The sequence below is a fragment of the Gallus gallus genome, chromosome 20 (assembly GCF_016699485.2).
Source record: "Gallus gallus isolate bGalGal1 chromosome 20, bGalGal1.mat.broiler.GRCg7b, whole genome shotgun sequence".
Classification (NCBI taxonomy): Eukaryota; Metazoa; Chordata; class Aves; order Galliformes; family Phasianidae; genus Gallus; species Gallus gallus.
Window position 1 is genome coordinate 12,023,171 of NC_052551.1, and position 17,801 is coordinate 12,040,971.

The window sequence follows — 17,801 nt, forward strand, 5'->3', positions numbered from 1 at the left end:
CAGGCTTAGCACTGCTCCACACCATGGACTGTGGCTGCCCTGCACCGCCTCTGCCCCCCCCACCACGCATTCCTAAACAACTGAGCTGGATTCAGTGCTGGTTCCACCACTATTTCAATAGCTCTGTGAGTCATGTCAATGCCATGCCTCAGTTTCCCTGTTATTAAAAGGTGCGCACAGACGCACACAAACATGCTAAACCATTCTGTGCCTTTCCCATGCAGCTCTTAACCAGTTACCTGCCATCTGCATGAGGAATTTAAACATAAAGAGCTAAAAGAAGGGCAGAACTTCCTTTTCCCAGAGCAGATGGAGGATCTGGTGCTAGCACTGGTAGTTACTTCTTGTCCAAAAACACCAAGAGGAGCAATCTAACAAACTGCACTGACCTTCTTTCTCTCTGACCCTCTTCTTTCTCCTTTGCCTGAGGAATGAATCTTAATGGCAGCACCAACTTCGTGCATGTGTCTGGCTCCTGAGGTTACCTGGGGCTGGGCTCAGTGTCCCAGATAACCCCTTCCGTCCTGCTTTCCTCTTGCTTTCCGAGTGAGACCTGAGGAAGCAGCAGACTATATGCTGCTCTCTCTATCGTTACTGAGCAGCACTACCCAGACTGGCCGGGGCTGGGGCTGCATTACTGTAGGTGTTACGCACACTGAGTTAGAAACCCAGTAAAATCAGTGCTTAAAAAATAGGCGATGCATTCCCAGAGCGTTCAGCAAAGGTGTGCAGGGGGCAGCAGGTCGGGCAAGAGAACGGGATGGCACGAGGTGCCCGAGCAGGTTGGAAGGTGCAAAGCACGGCCACGATGTTGGGTTTGTGGCTCTGAGACGCTGAGCCCATCGCCCCGGTTGCATAAATGTGTGTGAGCGCATAAGCGCTGCGTTTTAATTACTTGCGAGCCGCGGGATTTGCGCCGGCCGGGCACGGCTGCGCGCTGTTTGCGCGCACTGACGGCGTATCCGCACCTCCAAACTCTGCCTCCGCTCGGACCGCCCGCCCTCCTTCCCTCCCTCCCGGGGCGTCTTCTCCTTCATCACGTCCACGTTAATGCGACCGCCGGGACCGGCCGCCCTCGCCCCGAGCCAGCAGCACACGTCCTGCCGAGCAACCTGATCGTCAGCCGTTCCCCCTCCCGGCGGCAGCGCGGCTTTGCTCTCCCCAGCGGTTTGCAGCGGGCAGGCGAGAGAGGAGCGCGTTGGGTTCCGCTCCTGCTCCTCCCACCAGAGCCACCCTCCCGCTGCCTCTCCGCGGAGCACGCAGCGCACACGGCTCCGCCGCGCCGTGCGGGATCGACCGCGGCGCTCGGGCTCCGCTCCCGGACGCAGCTCTCTAGCTCCGCTCCGCTCCGCTCCCTCCTCCTCTCTCGGCGTCCCATGGGCCAGGGCCGCCGCGCAGCCCCCGCCGGGCCATGAGCGGGCCGCGGCTCCTCCGCGGGGGCCGGCAGCCGGCACCGTGAGCGCGGGGCCGCGCATGCCGGAGGGGCGCGTCCCCCGGCGGGGCAGCCCCGCGCCCCCCGCGCCGCCCCCCAGCCGCCGCTGCCGCCGCCTCGCCGCGATGCCGGTGGGGCGCGGGCAGCCCGCCTCCTGGCTGCTGGTGCTGGGCGCCGCCGCCCCCGCCCTCTGGCTGCGCTGCGTCCTCGCCGACTTCACGCTGGACAACGAGGTGCACTCCAGCTTCATCCACCGGCGGCTGCGCGGCCCCGAGCGCCGCGAGATGCAGCGGGAGATCCTCTCCATCCTCGGCCTGCCGCACCGCCCGCGGCCGCACCTCCACGGCAAGCACAACTCGGCCCCCATGTTCATGCTGGACCTCTACAATGCCATGTCCGTGGAGGAGGGGGGGGCGGGGGCGGCGGCCGAGGAGGGCGAGGGCTTCTCCTACCCTTACAAGCCCATCTTCAGCACCCAGGGGCCGCCGCTGGCCAGCCTGCAGGACAGCAACTTCCTCACCGAGGCCGACATGGTCATGAGCTTCGTCAACTTGGGTGAGTGCCCGGGGCCGGGGCAGGGCCGGGCTGCGGGCAGGTGGGATGGGTGGCGAGGATGGGCGGGAGCGGTCCTCAGAAGGTGATGGCGTGGTGATGAGGCCAGAGTGCGTGCCCAGGGCCCCGGCTGCCATCCCAGCGCTCTGACAGCCACCCACACGGCGACACGCTGAGCGCTTTACTGGCTTCTCCACCAGATGGTTCCGTGCCATCCTTCTGAAAGTGGCCCTGCAGGTAGGAGCTGAGCTGCTGGGCTCGGCCGTGTCCCACATCACTGAGGAGGACATGAAGCCTGCGGGCTCACGGCGCTGTGGGACACGGGGCACAGGACGCGGGGCTCCCAGTGCGTCCCCAATGGCTCGGGGGCATCCCACGATAAATCCTCTCTCACTCCTGCAGCTTTTTCTGTTGACCTCCATTAGTGCCGTCAACTTGCTTCTCTTCCCAAGCACATGTGGATGGCTTTATGCAAATGATACGAACTTGGCATGCTTTGTATGCGGCTCGCTAGGCCTCTCTAATTGGATGCTACGGCCCAATCTGATTTCTATTTGCTTGCTGTAGATTGCACACCCGTTTGGACTGACTTGGCCGGTTTTGAGTAAAATGCCATCAGGACGAGCATTCTATTTTCAATACATAATTACAGACCGTGGTTCACTCTGTCCACTTTTAGACCTCAACATGCACAGCACTGAAACCACCACATGTACAGACTGGGTGTCTGCAAACTCCCAACACAACGCAAGTAGCATTTCCAAAACAAGATCGGCTCAGAGTTGGTCCCAACCCAAGAAAAGAGCAGAGCAGAGCAGAGCATCTACAGCATGTAACCCGCTGGGGATCACTCCCATCGCCCACAAACCTGTGAATGCCTCACTGGGTCTCTGGGCTCAGGGGCAGCGCAAGTTAAACCTCCACCCCTCCACTCCCGGAGCTCATAGTGCCGGTATCTGCAAAGCTCAGTGGCAAACAATAGTAATTACCAGACATGGTAGCTGTCCCAACACAAGTCTTCCATGACACGGGGTGCTGCGTGAGACCTCTGATTTGCACAAGCTGCACCCCCTCATTAAATGCCATAAGCTCTGCAGCAGGACTCTCTGAGTTACGTTTGGCCCAGGGACGGTGCTCTTTGGGAGGGCTGATGCTTTCCATTTACAATTATCGTGTTTGCCTAATCACTGCTAGATACTTAAGCTGATCAGCAATGATACATTTAAAACCAAATATTTGAGCAGCCAAAAGTATGAATGGCGGTCAAATATTTGTCTTTAGAGATAAGAGTGATCTCGCAAACATTGTTCTGTGTGGGTCTTGGGTCCTACACGACGTACACACACCCAGAGCACAGAAGACAAAGGATGTGGAAACAACCATAGCAAAATTCACACTTCTGTGAGTTTCAGTGGAATGGAATGCACAGGATTTTAGTGGAGCAGAGCACATAAGAAGCGTGTAAGTGCCAATGAGGGACGCGCAGCTCTGTGCTGGTGTGCGGAGCTACGGCTGCACAGTGCTCCCGGCCCGCACCGCCGCCATCAGGAGAGGCCTTCCCTGCAGCTCGCGGAAGGGTTAAACAAAAGGAGTTAATATTCGGGTCCCAAATTATTTTGAATACAAATGGTTTGTGAGTAGAGTGGAACTCATCCACGAACTGCAAAGTAAAAATTACGATCTGGGATACGTCCAAGTAAGAACTTCCTATAGAGCGGCTTATGCCTGTATGAACTGTGCCCACTTGGTGGTCCATGTCCCGATGCGACGCGATGGCGACAGTGGATAGAGCCATTTTGACCTGTCGTGTTTTGAAGTTGACTTAGAAATCTGAAAGCATTCCCTATGCAAAATACTGTCAGCATGGTCAGCGAGACGTGAGAGCGCAGGCAAAACCCAAAGGCTTTAAACAAGACAGGTGGGATCATTACCAGCAAGGCACCTCTCCGAGGTTTATCTGTGCTGTTTTGTTCCCTTGTCAACAGTGCATGCCAGGACGAGTTTAAAAAGGACACAGATCCGTAATAGCTTTCTTCATCCCTGTGCACACCTTTCATCCCATTATAGTCATCGGTCTTTCATCTTTATAGGACAAAGACAGGCTTGTTTAGGGACGTTGGAATGAATTAGCCCGACCACTCACATATATAGTAAAATGTAACACCTGCTTTGATATGTACAGTGTGCCGTAACATCCAGGGAAAATTAGAAGCTCTGTTGTAGAACTGATGCTTTTTGGGGGATTTCTGCAGCAATCGCTTTTACACCAGAGCTGAATTGCTGGGCGCAGACTGCAGTAAACTGTGTCCTACTTTTGTAAGAGCTCCTCTGCGAGCATTGCGTTTCACAGGTAGGCTTTTATTACTATAGTAGAGCCATTGCAATGAGGAAGTGTCACCGCATAATAAACTTCCATCTCAGTAGTGGAGGAAGAAAAAGCGACTGAAGAAATAGCAATTTTGAATTTACATAAACAAAACGTGTTATTCCAGGCTTCCAAATGCTCATCTACAAATATGGGTGGTTTTTTTTTTGGCTTTTTTTTTTTTTTTGCTTTTTTTTTTTTTTTTTTTTCTGTATTCATATTCCCCATCCATCTTTCTAGTCATGCAGCTTTGGAGGAAAACCTATAAGAAATAAAGATTTACACTGAAAGGTTGCCTGGGTTGCATAGTGGAAAAGAAAAAAACCCAAACCAAGCATAAATACACGCTGATTTCTATGGAGATGCTGTGTGTATTTATCCCAAGGAATTTATGCTGGGCACTGGCAGGGAGGAACCCAAGCACAGGTGCTCCATCTCAGCGTTATGTTGCAGGGAGCTTTGTACTAAGCGTGTAATATTCCTGTAAAATCTTGACAATTAATTAGATTTAGATTTATAACCAGTTAATTCACAGGCGACATTTTGTATTAACTTACACCTGTGCTAGGATGGATGAGGAATGGATTTGTGTCAAGAATGGATTTACGTGTAAATTAAAGGAGAGTTTAGCCACAGCGGTCTGACGAAGTTAGTCAGTTAATTGCTGTCTAATTTTATGAAATTTATTGCTGCAATTTCATTAGCTGGAATTTCATTTCAGACCCACGTCCAGATGAAGTTTACAAGCGGATTCATTTTAAGCACTGAAGAAACACAAACCATTTTTTGCATCGGTTTAATTTCAAGTTTATAAACAGCAGCTGAAGAGTAAACATCCTCTGCCTCACGCAGACCCTCTCTGCTAAAAATAATTGAGCTGTCCTGATGCGGTGATCCTGCCTCGGTAAACAGCCTTGCACAGAACATTTTCTTAAAGCGTCGGCACAAGTGCTGTGCAATTTGTTAATTTGTCTCGTGGTTGATTATAAAATGAACAACGTTGCTTAATCCTGGCAAAAAAATAAGGGGGGGCGGGGGGGGGGGAATTAGTCATTCTTGGAAGGAGCACATCAAAGTGGCTTTTGTTAATGTAAGTGAAGGAGCTGAAGAGCCCCCAAGTTTCCTTTTATTTCATACCATCTGGCTATCCTTTTTGTTGACAAGTGTTTGGCATGGGGAACCATCCCTCTGCCCTTTAATAACAGGCTTTAACACTGTAGGGTATTAGAAAAAGATTCTATAACAGTTAAAAAATTTCCTTCGGGGAATACTTTATAAAGTGAGCACGGGCTGCAGGCATTTGCAGCTGTAACCTGGCTTGTGTTAAAATTTGGAAGGGGCTGCCTTGCATTCCAGCTCACTACAGGCCTTCGTTGGTGTACAGCCAAAGGTTAATATAGATGTCACACAGTTTTTCTTTGGAGAGCCTCAGATATAAGAGTACGCGTACAGCTGTGTTTTTAGTAACCCTTTCATAATCACTTCTTTTAAACCTCATTTTCCTGCTTATATAAATCAAAGATTTTCAAGGATATTTGACCTGGATTTGAACTTATTTGATCTTCACATATTTCCCACTTGAAACAAAGCAGATTAAATGTTAGCCCTGAATGCCTGCTCGCCATCACATGGCTGTGGCCACGCACGAGGCTGAGCCCTTGGCTTCCTCGCCCCTCCGCCCAGTGTTGATATCTCTCTCCTGCCCAAGCAGGTACGCCCTGCAGGCAGCGTGGGTGCACGCAGCACTGGGTGCCACGGGAGCAGCACGGCAGGAGGCCTGCAGCTGGCATCACCGGAACAGAGCACTGCCTGTGCAGCACGCAGCCGGCAGGTCTCTGTGCACACAGCCAGCTCCAGGGAGAAATCCATCCCTTTTCAACTTGCCTGCTGCAAGGGGTAAGGGGAAAAAGCTGCGGCAATTGTCCCCCTTTGCTCGCGTTTCTGTGGGCAGGGGAAGCCCCCAGCCCTGATTGTGGTCTGAAAGGCAAAGCGCTGTGGCTTGGAAGTGCTCTGAAGGAGATGAGCCGGACAGCCGGGTCTTGTGTGCCTGGAAGAGCAGCTGGGCATGAGCAAAGCATGCAGCACTGCTCCGTAGAGCACCACATCCCCGCTGCCCTCCTGCACGGCGGCTGGAAGGGCCCCTGTGCAGCAGCAGGGCTTTCTGCTGTAAATGAGCTTGAAATGCCTTTTCGGGCTGGAGCGAGGGATGTGCGATGGAACGTCGTACAACAGGTTGGAAACATTAATTAAAAAAGAGATTATAACTATTAAAGCCCAGACAGGGCTGTTGACAGGCTCCTTTTAACCAGGACACTGCTATGTTTTAGTTTAATACATTCTGGCAGTGTCACCGGGGTTAAGGCTAATACTGGGATGTGTGGATCCTGTCATGTTATTGTCAGGAGGAATGCAGGGATTAGGTTTAAAAGTGGTGGTGGGTGAGTGGTGCAGCTGTGTACACTTATTATAAAAGATTTAAGTCCCACTGGTAAAATCAATATATTAAATTGCAAGAGCCTCTGTTTTTAATTAGTTTAAATCAAATATGCTGTTAGTGCCATTATGGCTTCAATCCTTGGACCAAGTGAGGAAATGCTAATATTTATATAGAAACTGTTAATTTGTGGTTAAAATGATAACACATTTAGTTTTACACATCTAAATCGTCCTAACTTGATGAATACCAGCGAGAAGTTGCAATGATGGATGAAGTCATCTGAGCAAGAGCACACGTAAGCAAATTTTGATAGCAGGCAGATAAAGGGACTACCAGTTGATGTACAGCACTGAGAGGTCGGGATGTTTTACATCCTCTGCAGTGTACAGCCATCCTTCCTGAGGCCAGCATCAAAAGATCCACTTGAGTTGATCACACATATAGATATATAATAAGCTATTAGATATGTATCTGTTTCTCTTCTAAAGGGAAGGAATTTCTAGAAATGAGGGAGCTTTTAAAATTAGTTTCGGGCTTAAGATTCCCATTCTACAAATGCTTGAAGTAAATGGCACTACTTGCTAGGCCTGATCATGTGGATAAAGCTTTGCACATGCACGTGTTTGGGAAATGGAAACCCAAGAGAAAATTCTTGGCTTGGGCTTCATTGGGTGTAAATGGTCATAATTCTACTGGAGCTGGCCCTGCGGTCCCATTTATACAACTGCACGTCCAAAGTAATCCCAATAAACTCCCGCTTGATTTACACTAGCACAATTGAGAGCAGAATTGGGCCAAAGAAATGCCCCTGTGCTGAAATAATGAGCATGCAGTAGTTTCTGCTACAGCTTCAAACAGTTCTCTCTCCTAATCTTGACATTGTTTTTGAGGGAGGTTTCCTTTACCGTCAATAATGAAAACATGAACGAGCTCCTATTAGTCGCTGCTTATCATTATTAGCCGAATCCGTGTTGTTGAACTACAGCTGAATTCCCATCTGCTGCAACAAACAGAATTGGACAAATAATGTTTGACAAAAATGCGAAACCGATATTTCTTAATGTAAGGCATATTTCAGATGGAGAAACTTCAGCGACGAAAGATCCCTGGTATCAAAATATCTGAATCACAGTACAAATAAACAGCGCGTTGTAAAGACTGCGGGGCTGAATTCCGAGCTGGAGGAATTCCATTGAAGGCAGTGGAGCTGTGCCAGGAGATAAACTGCCATCCAGATCTTTTCTGGCGTATGTGTAAAACCAGAAGGGCTTAGGATTTTGTTGGTAAACACTTTTGCTAAGAGAAAGGCGCAGGTAGCACAAAGCACCGACCCTAATTCCAGTGTCACACGTTTGTGTCGACTTCGTGATGGAGTTGGTGAAAATCCTTCAGTGATCCAGGCTGAGTGGATTGAATTAATGGCAACTTTGAGACTACGAGTTTTAGTGTAATTGCTTTATTGTTTTGGAACCGAGATGCTTCCAATCCAGTTCCTGTGCAAACATGTTTAACGTGTGTTAATGTGTTTCAAAACCAGACCCTCTCCGCAAAATTCTGCTTCTCATTAATTGACATCAGTAGCATGGTACAGTATTTCAAAGCACTGGCCAAATATAAACTGTGTTTCTAATTTCCTTACTTTCCTGTGTTTGGAATGCCAATGTTAATTTGTTCCCATGCAAGAGTGAGAGCTGCCAACCACAGCTCTATATAAATGGCTTTACAGCGCGGGGCTGCCAGCATTAAACGATACTTAGGAATTTTCATGACATTTTACATTTAATTCTTCTATGTATGTGTGAGAGAAAGAGCTATATGGGATGCTGAACAACTTGCAGCATTCTTTAACAGTCCATCAGATATTACATAGCATTTTCCCCATGCCAGGAAAAAGAACGATTTAGCAGTGAGTTTTGTTGCAAAGTTTACAGGCAGCTCTCTGCCCCCTTGCCCCCCATGCTAGTTACTAATAGATGAGAAGAGAGGCTTTTGTTTATGTTGTTATTCTGATCATTACGGACTCAGTAGTAAGACTGTGCTCTTACTCAGCATGAGAAAGCACAGAAAGAAGAAAGCTCCTGCAACTGTGGCAGAGGAGGATTCACTGATTAAAACTGCCCACAGATACTTTCTGTTTCAAAGGATAGGTGTAGCTAGAGAAAATCACCCGCTCTCTTAAGGACATTCAAGCATCATCATCGTTTCTTCGGCACTACGCAGTGCCTCTGTACGTGAAACAAATGTGAAGTTCCATTTAAAGAAATTAATGTTAAACTGACGATGATGAAAACAAGGTCTGTTTATGTGTTTCTCCTTTTCTTCCTGGAAGAGATTCAAAATACAGATTGTTCATGTTTCAGCGGATTCCTGTTAATGAGTGCTATGGTTTATCTCTCGGCTTCCCATTTTATTGGAACAGGTGCAGTGTCTGCCATCTGTGCCAGCGCCGCGCTGCACCAACAAACAAAGTGTTGTTTTGGTTCACTGGATTTAAAGGTCTCCAGAGAGCAAAGAAATGAAAGAGAAAGAATTTAGAAAGTGCCCAGTGAAGGAAAGGCACTTCAAGTAATGCGCTTTGTCACTCAAGCCTTCCCGTAAATTACCTTAAACTATTTCTAAACTGTCTGAAAAATTGTATCCGTGGAGTATTAAGTTTCCGCTGCGTCTCGGAGGTCGCCTGCTGTTCTGCCCCTTCTTTATCTCACTGCAGTAGCTTCCAAGCACGGCTCTTCCCTGGGCAGGCTGAATTCAGTTTTACAGAAGCAAAAATTCTGCTTTTTCTTCAAGAAGTGCAGATTTGCAGCATGTGACTGTTTCTGATTCTGCCTCGTTTAAAAGATACTGCAAATAGTCGCAGCTTAAAGAAGATTACGCTGTAATTAGACAGACAAACTCATAATTATTTAAGGGCTAAAACAACAACAGCAGCCCTTTCAGGCTCATTTTGACAGTGTTTATCCAGTGTATCTGGAGAGGCTTACAATTAAAGTGCCTGAAGGGTGGGGATGAGGTTTTTCAGCATGCAGTCAGTACTAGCAGGCCCACCTGGCCTGGGAAACTATGCAGGCTTTGTAGTAGAGAAAATCCTTTAACTTAGATCTTCGTGGCAAGCTCTTAAAAGCTACCTTCCTTTTAAAGGAGAGAAAGAAAAAAAAAGAAAAAAAAAAGAGGAGTGGGGGGAGAGAGAGGGCACTGCTTCCCTCTAAACAATAATTAGAACATGCATGCGCCCCGTGAGGCTGTTTATGTGAGGGAATAACATTGCGCTGCTCAGGCTGACAATCTCACAGAGCCCCGTGTTTTAGAGTTCCTCCTGCTGTGCCCAGTCCCCTTTCCAGTGAGCAAGAAGTTCCCCTGCCGGGCTGCAGCCTCTCAGTGCTGCTGCTCCCATCCCGCCTCCACCCGCAGTGTTGGTCCTCTGCTGCTGGCACGGGGCAGCTGAGCGGTGACCTCAGTGCAGCTGAGGCCACTGTGGGGCTGGCACTGTGCCTTCACCCAGGTTTGGGGGCTATAAATCAGCTCGAGCTTTGACTCTATTACAGCTGCTGTGCCAAAGCTGCCTCAGCCACCTCGTTGGGTTGGCACCGGTGCAGCCGCCTCCTTCCTCCCCTTTTACCAATTGTTCTCTCCACTGTAGAGTGGCAGTAAAACTTTTAAAAAGAGACCGAAAGAACCCTGGGAGAGCTACTAAAAATGCTCATAAAATAATACAGCATCAGTAGTTGGGAGTCATAATTCAGATGGAGAGGCAAGTCTTACCAAGGAGGGCCAGGAGCAGGGCTGGTAGTGCTTCACTGCTCCTCTACATGAAACGGCCACCGACTGCAACGCGTCCTTCGGCACCCCAAAGGAAAGCCAGTCCAAGTTTATCATGCAAATGGAAGGCAAAAGAATGACTATAAGTAAGACACTCTGAATCCTCAAATGCTTTTGTATCAATATTTAAGCAGCAGTTTACTTACACTAGGCCAGTACTTATAATACCATGAATGATGAGCACTCAGTGCTAGCGATCCCTACCAGTACCTCCCCTACCAGCACACTTGGTGCTGGCAGTCTGCTCCTCCCCTGGCTCTCAGGGTTAAAACTCATTGCTTCTTTCCCCCCAAATATTCGGAACATTTTAATCTGGCTATTTTTATTTGTTCATTATTGTGCAGTAATTATAATCCCACTGGGACTTTTTAGATGTTAATAAAGAGCACTGCACATCACTCCTGCTGAAGCTTGTGTGGCACTATAAACATCATGCTGAGTTTAAGTTCCCCATTCTGACCAGATCCTGAAAAAATCCAGTGACGGTGGAGAGAAAGGAGAGCATTTTTTTTTTAATGTTTAACAAAAAGAAATAGGGGGGGGAAAAAGGAAGTAACTTTAGCCTCACAATCTGCTAGCTACATAAAGCAGTAAATGTTCAGTTGAGACAGGGAAAAACCAGAACTGCTGGAGATTGGTTGTTTCCTTTTGGAGGAAACAATAAATGTGCCCACTTGTATTTTAACAGCATTACTACCAGGCCCCCTAATTACACAAATATACTTGCAAGAAACTGCAGAAGAGAAGGGCTAAAGAAACAGAATACCTGAGCCCAGCTCTTGCTCTTTGAGTCAGAAAGAAGCTTTTGGTAACCAAAAGTCTTTAAATCTCGGCCCAAGTCAGAAGATGAAGATATTTTGGCACCCTGTGATGAATCATTTGTCTTTGAGACAGGTGAAAAGGAGAAGTGAATCGGACACGTGGTGTAAAACATCTCTTGTTGGTGTGAACACCACTCTGACCTCCGAGCACAGCAGTTCCTGCAGCTCAGCGACATGCGTTGTAATTAAATTACAGGAATATCAGAACTCCATATCCCCAGAAATCTCAGACCGTTACGCTGCATTAAAACCCAGCACAGGGAACACAGAAGTACATGAAGGAATGCAGAAACATGCTGAAGCCAACCCCAAACATTCCTTTAGAAAACAGCAACTGTCATTCTGCTCATTAGTCCACAACTGTAAGATGAAAGCTGTTTCACTGAGAATATTACAGTGGGGGAAGCAATTAAACCAGCGTGTCTAATATTCGGAAAGCTCCTTCCCATATTGGCAGTCCAGCAAGAAGACGGTGGCTGGTAGGCTGGAGGCTGAGCTGGAGCAGAATGAGCTGCGTTGTTTCTTCTTGGGAGACACTCATAAATGCCACAATCTCATCTCAGTGCTATTTTTAATAGTTGTACACACGGGCCGTGAACTGTGCTCCCTTCATTCATCCCAAAGCAATGTGAAGACACCAGTGTGCATTACGACAGCTGATCTTTTACCCCAGAACTGCAATTGCAAAATTGCTTTTGAAGACAAAAAAGAAAAAAAAGAAAAGAAAAGAAAGAAAGAAAGAAAGAAGCCAACAGAAAACAAACAGAAAATGCTGTTGTTAGGGGCTGACTCAGGAGCTGGGTGGCCCAGCCCTACTGAGAGGCTCAGTGTCAGGAATCCAGCGCTGCGATACGGGAGCTGCTGTGCGGCACGCAGGGCTGGGTGCTGCTGATGGCACCGGTGCTGTTATCTTGTGCAGACATTCCTCTGGTATAATACAGATGGTGGGTGGGAATTAAACTGAAAATAAATCTCTTCGATGAGTTTATGCCTGGAGCATTGGCCACCACCATTTGAAGGGTAAAGGGCACACATGCACACACATGCATGCACTCTGTACATGTATATATATATATATGTCTTCTGAGGACATTTCTGAAATAATAGTTTAAACTTGCCATCACTTGAGGACACCAGCATGTTACATCTACCAGCAGAACTATGTAGGAATGTAATCAACTAATCAACTTACTGATCTTTAATATTCATGATTCTTAGAGCTTCACACTAAATGAGCAAAAGAATAAGCAGTCGCCTCAATAAAAATAAATGCGCTGAAAAGCAAACCTCCCTAGGAAGCAAAAAGTTCATATGTGGCTCAACTGTGAGCCCCACTGCAGCCAAAGCCATGCAGAGCGCTGTGCTGGGCAGGATCAGTGCTCTGCTGGGTGATGACCCTGTCCCCACTTCCTATGTTTCGAAACCAGGGAATGCTGCAGTGCCCCACCTGCCCCGAGCTATCTTGGCGGCACACAGGAAACATGACGATCTCAAATTAAAATGTGAAGTAGATCACCAAGCCCCACTCTCACAAGGATGGGCACCCTGGAGTATCTTTCTAGTCATTATTTCCCTAATGTTTCCTTCCACATCTCCGGAATATGTACTTCTATCCAATAATCCTGGCTTACTAAACTGTGTTAATATCCCTGGACCACCCATACATATACAGAGCACCTGAAAAACGTGCGATGGATGTAGCAGTAGGGGTGCAAGGGAAGAGCTGTGTTGCTGCAGGGTTTTCCCCTCTGGGGCTCGCGGACCTCTTCCCTCAGTAGTTGTTGCCCCTGCACAGGCAGCAGCTCCATCTCCCCGCTCTCTCCTGGCTGAGAAATGTGCAGATGTTTGTTATTGCATAGGCAAGCTCAGAAGGTCCGGCCTATTGCGGGCTGATGGCACTGCAGGGATTGTATACATTCCCAGTCAGAATTTTGCTGATTACAATGGAAGGCTGGGATTCTTGTCTGACAGTTGAGTGTCTGATATCTGCTGGTTATTTTATAATATCCCACAAATTACTTTCTCAACAAAGCCAGAATCTGGGATTTAAGCTAAGAAATCCAGCAAGTCATATGTTTTCAAACCTGGAAAACTGGTTCTTGGATTATTTCCCTTTATCAGAGCGAACCACAGGAAAGGCTCCATTCCCACTGCCTTCCTCCCCGGGTGGAGACCTAAACTTTGGGATATTTGGGGGGATGCTGGTGGTGCTGTGGCATTACATTACTAAAGAAGGATGAATTAGATCTATGTTATTTATTTGGGCAGTTGTTCAGTAGATGAAAGGAAGCCTAATGCAAATGAAATGAATAAGCACTGAGGGGCCAATTTGCAGTCACTTCTCCCTTATCACAGCCAGTGCAGAATTGGGCACATTCCTTTGACAAAAACGAGGCATTTGAAGATTCCATCAGCTGGACTTTTTCTTTCAAGTGTTGCCAGTAGATGCACAATATATACATGTGCTTTTAAAAGACTTTTATTTTGAACTCGAGATGTGAATCTACGGTATTAAGGAAAGCAGAACAATCCTTTATTTAGCTGCACCTGCACCTTAATGCCTAATGAGTTTAGTCTGATGGAATCCAGACCTCAGGAAGGATTATAAATTCTCATTTGATTTCATTTACTTCTAAAATACCTTAAACCAGCTGTACCAGTCTAGAATCCAGTCCCTCTTTCTGTATCAGTTTTGCAAATGTTGTTGAATCTTTTGCTGTATTAAGGAACTGTATGTTATATAATCATACACCAGTAGTAATAAGGAACAGAAGGTGACTTAAAAAAAAATAATGTAGTGGAAAGATAATTAGCAGCATAGAGGCAGGAAAAGCACTTGTATATGAGTGAAGTTTTTAGAAAGTTCTTTGTGCCATGGAAGCAAAATTTGGGAAAAAACTGAAGCTCAGTAGGCAATGTCCTCTTGGTGGGAAGGCAGAGCAGTCTGTCCTGGCACACAGTGGATATCAGCAGCACATTCAGCCATTGCTGTCTGCTTTGTATAAACACATCCGAGATGCCTGGGCACTGACCTTCCCAAGATTACTGACTCAAGCTGTTTATGACGAACAGTATCTAATTTATCAAATACATTTGAAACCTTCTTAGTTTGCCCCAGTGTTGTTACTGGAATGCAAGAGCATAACTTGATGCTGTCACATCTCTACACGATCAAATCACAGCATCAAAGACTTGTTCTATCCCTTTTTTTTCTTTGCATCTCCTATGCACATGCCTGCTTGCAGACCGAGGTGCCTGCGCTGCAGGCTCCCAGCTTCCAGCAGAGGGGCTCAATCCTTCCCTTGGATGAGGGCAGGGGCAGCACCTGGAGAAGAGTGGGGCAGCTCACAGCACAGCCAGGCCCTGCAAGCTGCCTTCCCTAACCTGAAGCTACCTTAAAGCTGGCTTGAAATGTTGCCCTTCCCTCCCCCCTAAGCTGAAATTTGGTCGAAGCTGAAGAACTGCTTCACAGTTGGAATCCTTCAAGAATTACCTTTTTGTTTCAAAATTTGCATTTCAACCCAAACATCCCATTTTCGGTACCCTCATAGTAGTAGTCTCTCTCACAGTGCCTCTTATCTCCCCTGGCTGAGTGCCCATGATTTCTGAACAGATCTGCTCAGTCACTTCTCCCCCTCTTTGGGCTGGGGGATTTGTTTCCATTTGCTCAACGCTGTGTACAAGCAGACAGAGCCAACTGCTGGTTTTTGCATCAGTGATTTTTTGAGAGGCCTCCAGATTACAGGAAGCACCTTGAGCCCCATCTGTCTGCTGGCTGGACGGGGGGATTATTATTTCCCTCAGCAAAATGTACTGTCACTAACTTCTCCCTGTCTGTGCTCTGCAGCCCTTCCCCATCGCCCTGTTCCCTTCCCTAGAGCAGTGCTGCCTTTGCCCATGCTGTAGCTGCTACCTCAGCCTCCTGACCCAGGTCTGTGCTTCCTCCCTTTGTCCCCAGGACACCCCTATCTCCTTGACCTTCTGATGCACTGGTGAGATGTGTGACTTGGAGTTCACACCTAATGCTGGTGCGGCTTCCTGGTGAGGCTGGCCTTGCCAGACACATCGCACTGATTTCACAGCACATGAAAGCAATCTTGCCATCCCTCGAATTACAAAGACAAAGAAAGAAGTGTAGCATTAGTGGTCATTATGTTGAAAGAGGGAAAAGAAAAATGTATTCCTGAATCTCTTCATACCTCCCACACTGCTTTCAGGGTGCTCAGGACCTCAGGGATGCATTTGACATTAGTATCTCTCTACCATTAGGCTGCATGGCTCCGTCCTACACATTGTGGTGCAGACAAGGACAATACAGGAGTAAGACTGTTTGGTAGGCAGCAAACTTGGCAGCTGCCCACTCTGGGCAGTATGTGATCCTTGCAGGGAGCTGCAGGAGCTCCCAGCTCAGAGCTGCTGTCCCATGCTGTCCCATACAGACAGCAGGCCCGGGCTGTTGGTGGGGTAGGCTGGCACAGTTAAATACCAGCCTTGGTTAACCACGCTCCCAGTGACTGTATGAGCATTTGAGATGTTTTGAGGCAGCCACAGTGCCGGGCAGCTGGGAGCGCATGGAAGGAGCCAGGTTTTGCAGCATCCCTGCAGTTCCCAGCTTGCCTCCCTGGAAAAATGCCATTCCCAAGGTGCTGGGGAAGGACTTGTTGCTGGATGCAAAGCCCTGGTGCAGCACTGTCCTGCATGCCCTTTCCCAACAAAGAGTGGAAAGAAACTAGGAGGTATGAGATTCCTGGAAGGTGAAGGAAGGAGAAGGATTCTGTCTACAGGAACAATTCAATTCCCTTTTCTTGCTTTCTTTTCACATCATCCCTTTTCTCTGTTCCCTTACACACCCCCAGTCCTCTAGAATTACTGTACAGCAGCTGCTGACTGATAGCAGCACTGGTCTACTGTGTTTTGTCTGCTAAGGCTCTGAATAAGGTATTCTGAAGGAGCACACTCTTACGCTTCCCTGCTTATTTTACTTTGCTTTCCCCAGATACACATACAGACAGAGCAAACTCAGCATCAGGATTCTCACCACGGTCGGTCTGTTTACTATTAGGAGAGTTTTGTGTTCACAGTGCAGTCCCCTGTGTAAATTTTTCACAATACTTTTCATCTAGTCTGGCTGTGATTTCAGCAGAGAAACCACAGCGTAAATGGGTTCTGCTCAGGCTATGCTCAAAAAAGAAAATGAACTACCTGTGCATAACCTGCCCAGATACCTCATGGATGCTCTTTAAGCAGAAATAGCTTAACCATCTAGCATTGCCTTAAAGTGCCTACACCAAAATCCCAGCAGTGGAGCACCTCCAGATGCAGAAGTGCCACACACGCTTCCCTGTCCATTCCCTCCCAGTTGTCCTTCCCCTTTGCCAGCTACTGTCCCAGGGAGTCTTAAATGAAAAACCTCCTGGGCGATGAAGCAGCAGCAGCACCCTCTCATCCCAGGGCTCCTAGGAAGCCGGCAGCTTGGCATCAGTCTCCCAAGCCTTGCCAAGCAGGCATGATGCTAAACCTACCACCAGAACATCAGGAAGGGCCCAGGCTTATTCTTAGAGAAATACTCCTCTCTGCTCTGAGCAGCGCTTGCAGAAGTTCAAGTGAGTCAGGAAGAACTTGCTGCTGCTTTGGAGATAATTAAACCCATCTTCCCTCAACCCGCTGTTTGTACACGCACAATGATACCATTGTTCAGAGTCATGCAACACATATGCTGCCATTAAAGTGTTTAATCTTGTAGTACAGTATTCCATTATTTTTTTGGACATCTGTACATGATAGAAAGGGTACGTATTAAGGGATTTGTTGACAAAGAAATGGCTAATGCTGATACATGTGTGGACTGAAAGGATCTTTCCAAGTTGTGTTCGGCAGCAGGGAGTGCTCCTTCCCAGGCCCGAAGCCTGGCACAGATGTGATATGCACTGCTGCTATTACCACTTCTGAATTTATAACAAGGAGTCAGTGTTCAGAAGAATTTTGGAAGCTCCCTGCTGGGTTTGTGGCTAGGTGGTCTTGCTGGCAACACCACCTTCATGCTGAAAGCTGGAAAAATGAAGTGATGGTTAAAGGAAGAATATTAACTCCAGAGGGCTTTTTCCCTCACTCTCAGAGCAAAAATGCTGACCCCGGATTGCTCTGCAGCCGTGAGCCCTAAAGAATTTAGAATCCCCCTGTTCCTAACCTCTGGGGCTGGGGATCAGGATTTATGGAGCCTGGTTTTCATCTCGCTTGAAATTAATGCATTAGCTCTGATTGACACCGGTGGATGGGACAGGACTTTGCTCTGCCGCACGCTGAAGTTACTGTACGACAAATTATCACCTTCACCTTGCTTCACCCACGTGTAAAATGGGTACGTGGGTGTGAGTTACC

The 17,801-nt window shown here is 47.7% G+C and overlaps 1 protein-coding gene across 1 annotated transcript in view; it reads left to right on the plus strand.

The window, feature by feature from the left end:
- The first annotated feature begins 1,077 nt into the window (after positions 1–1,077).
- BMP7 (bone morphogenetic protein 7) overlaps positions 1,078–17,801 on the plus strand; it is a 44,169-nt gene continuing 27,445 nt past the window's right edge. Inside the window, exon 1 of the mRNA XM_417496.8 lies at positions 1,078–1,987. Coding sequence (XP_417496.6) covers positions 1,474–1,987 — 514 coding nt within the window. The 5' untranslated portion in view covers positions 1,078–1,473. The remainder of the gene's footprint in view (positions 1,988–17,801) is intronic.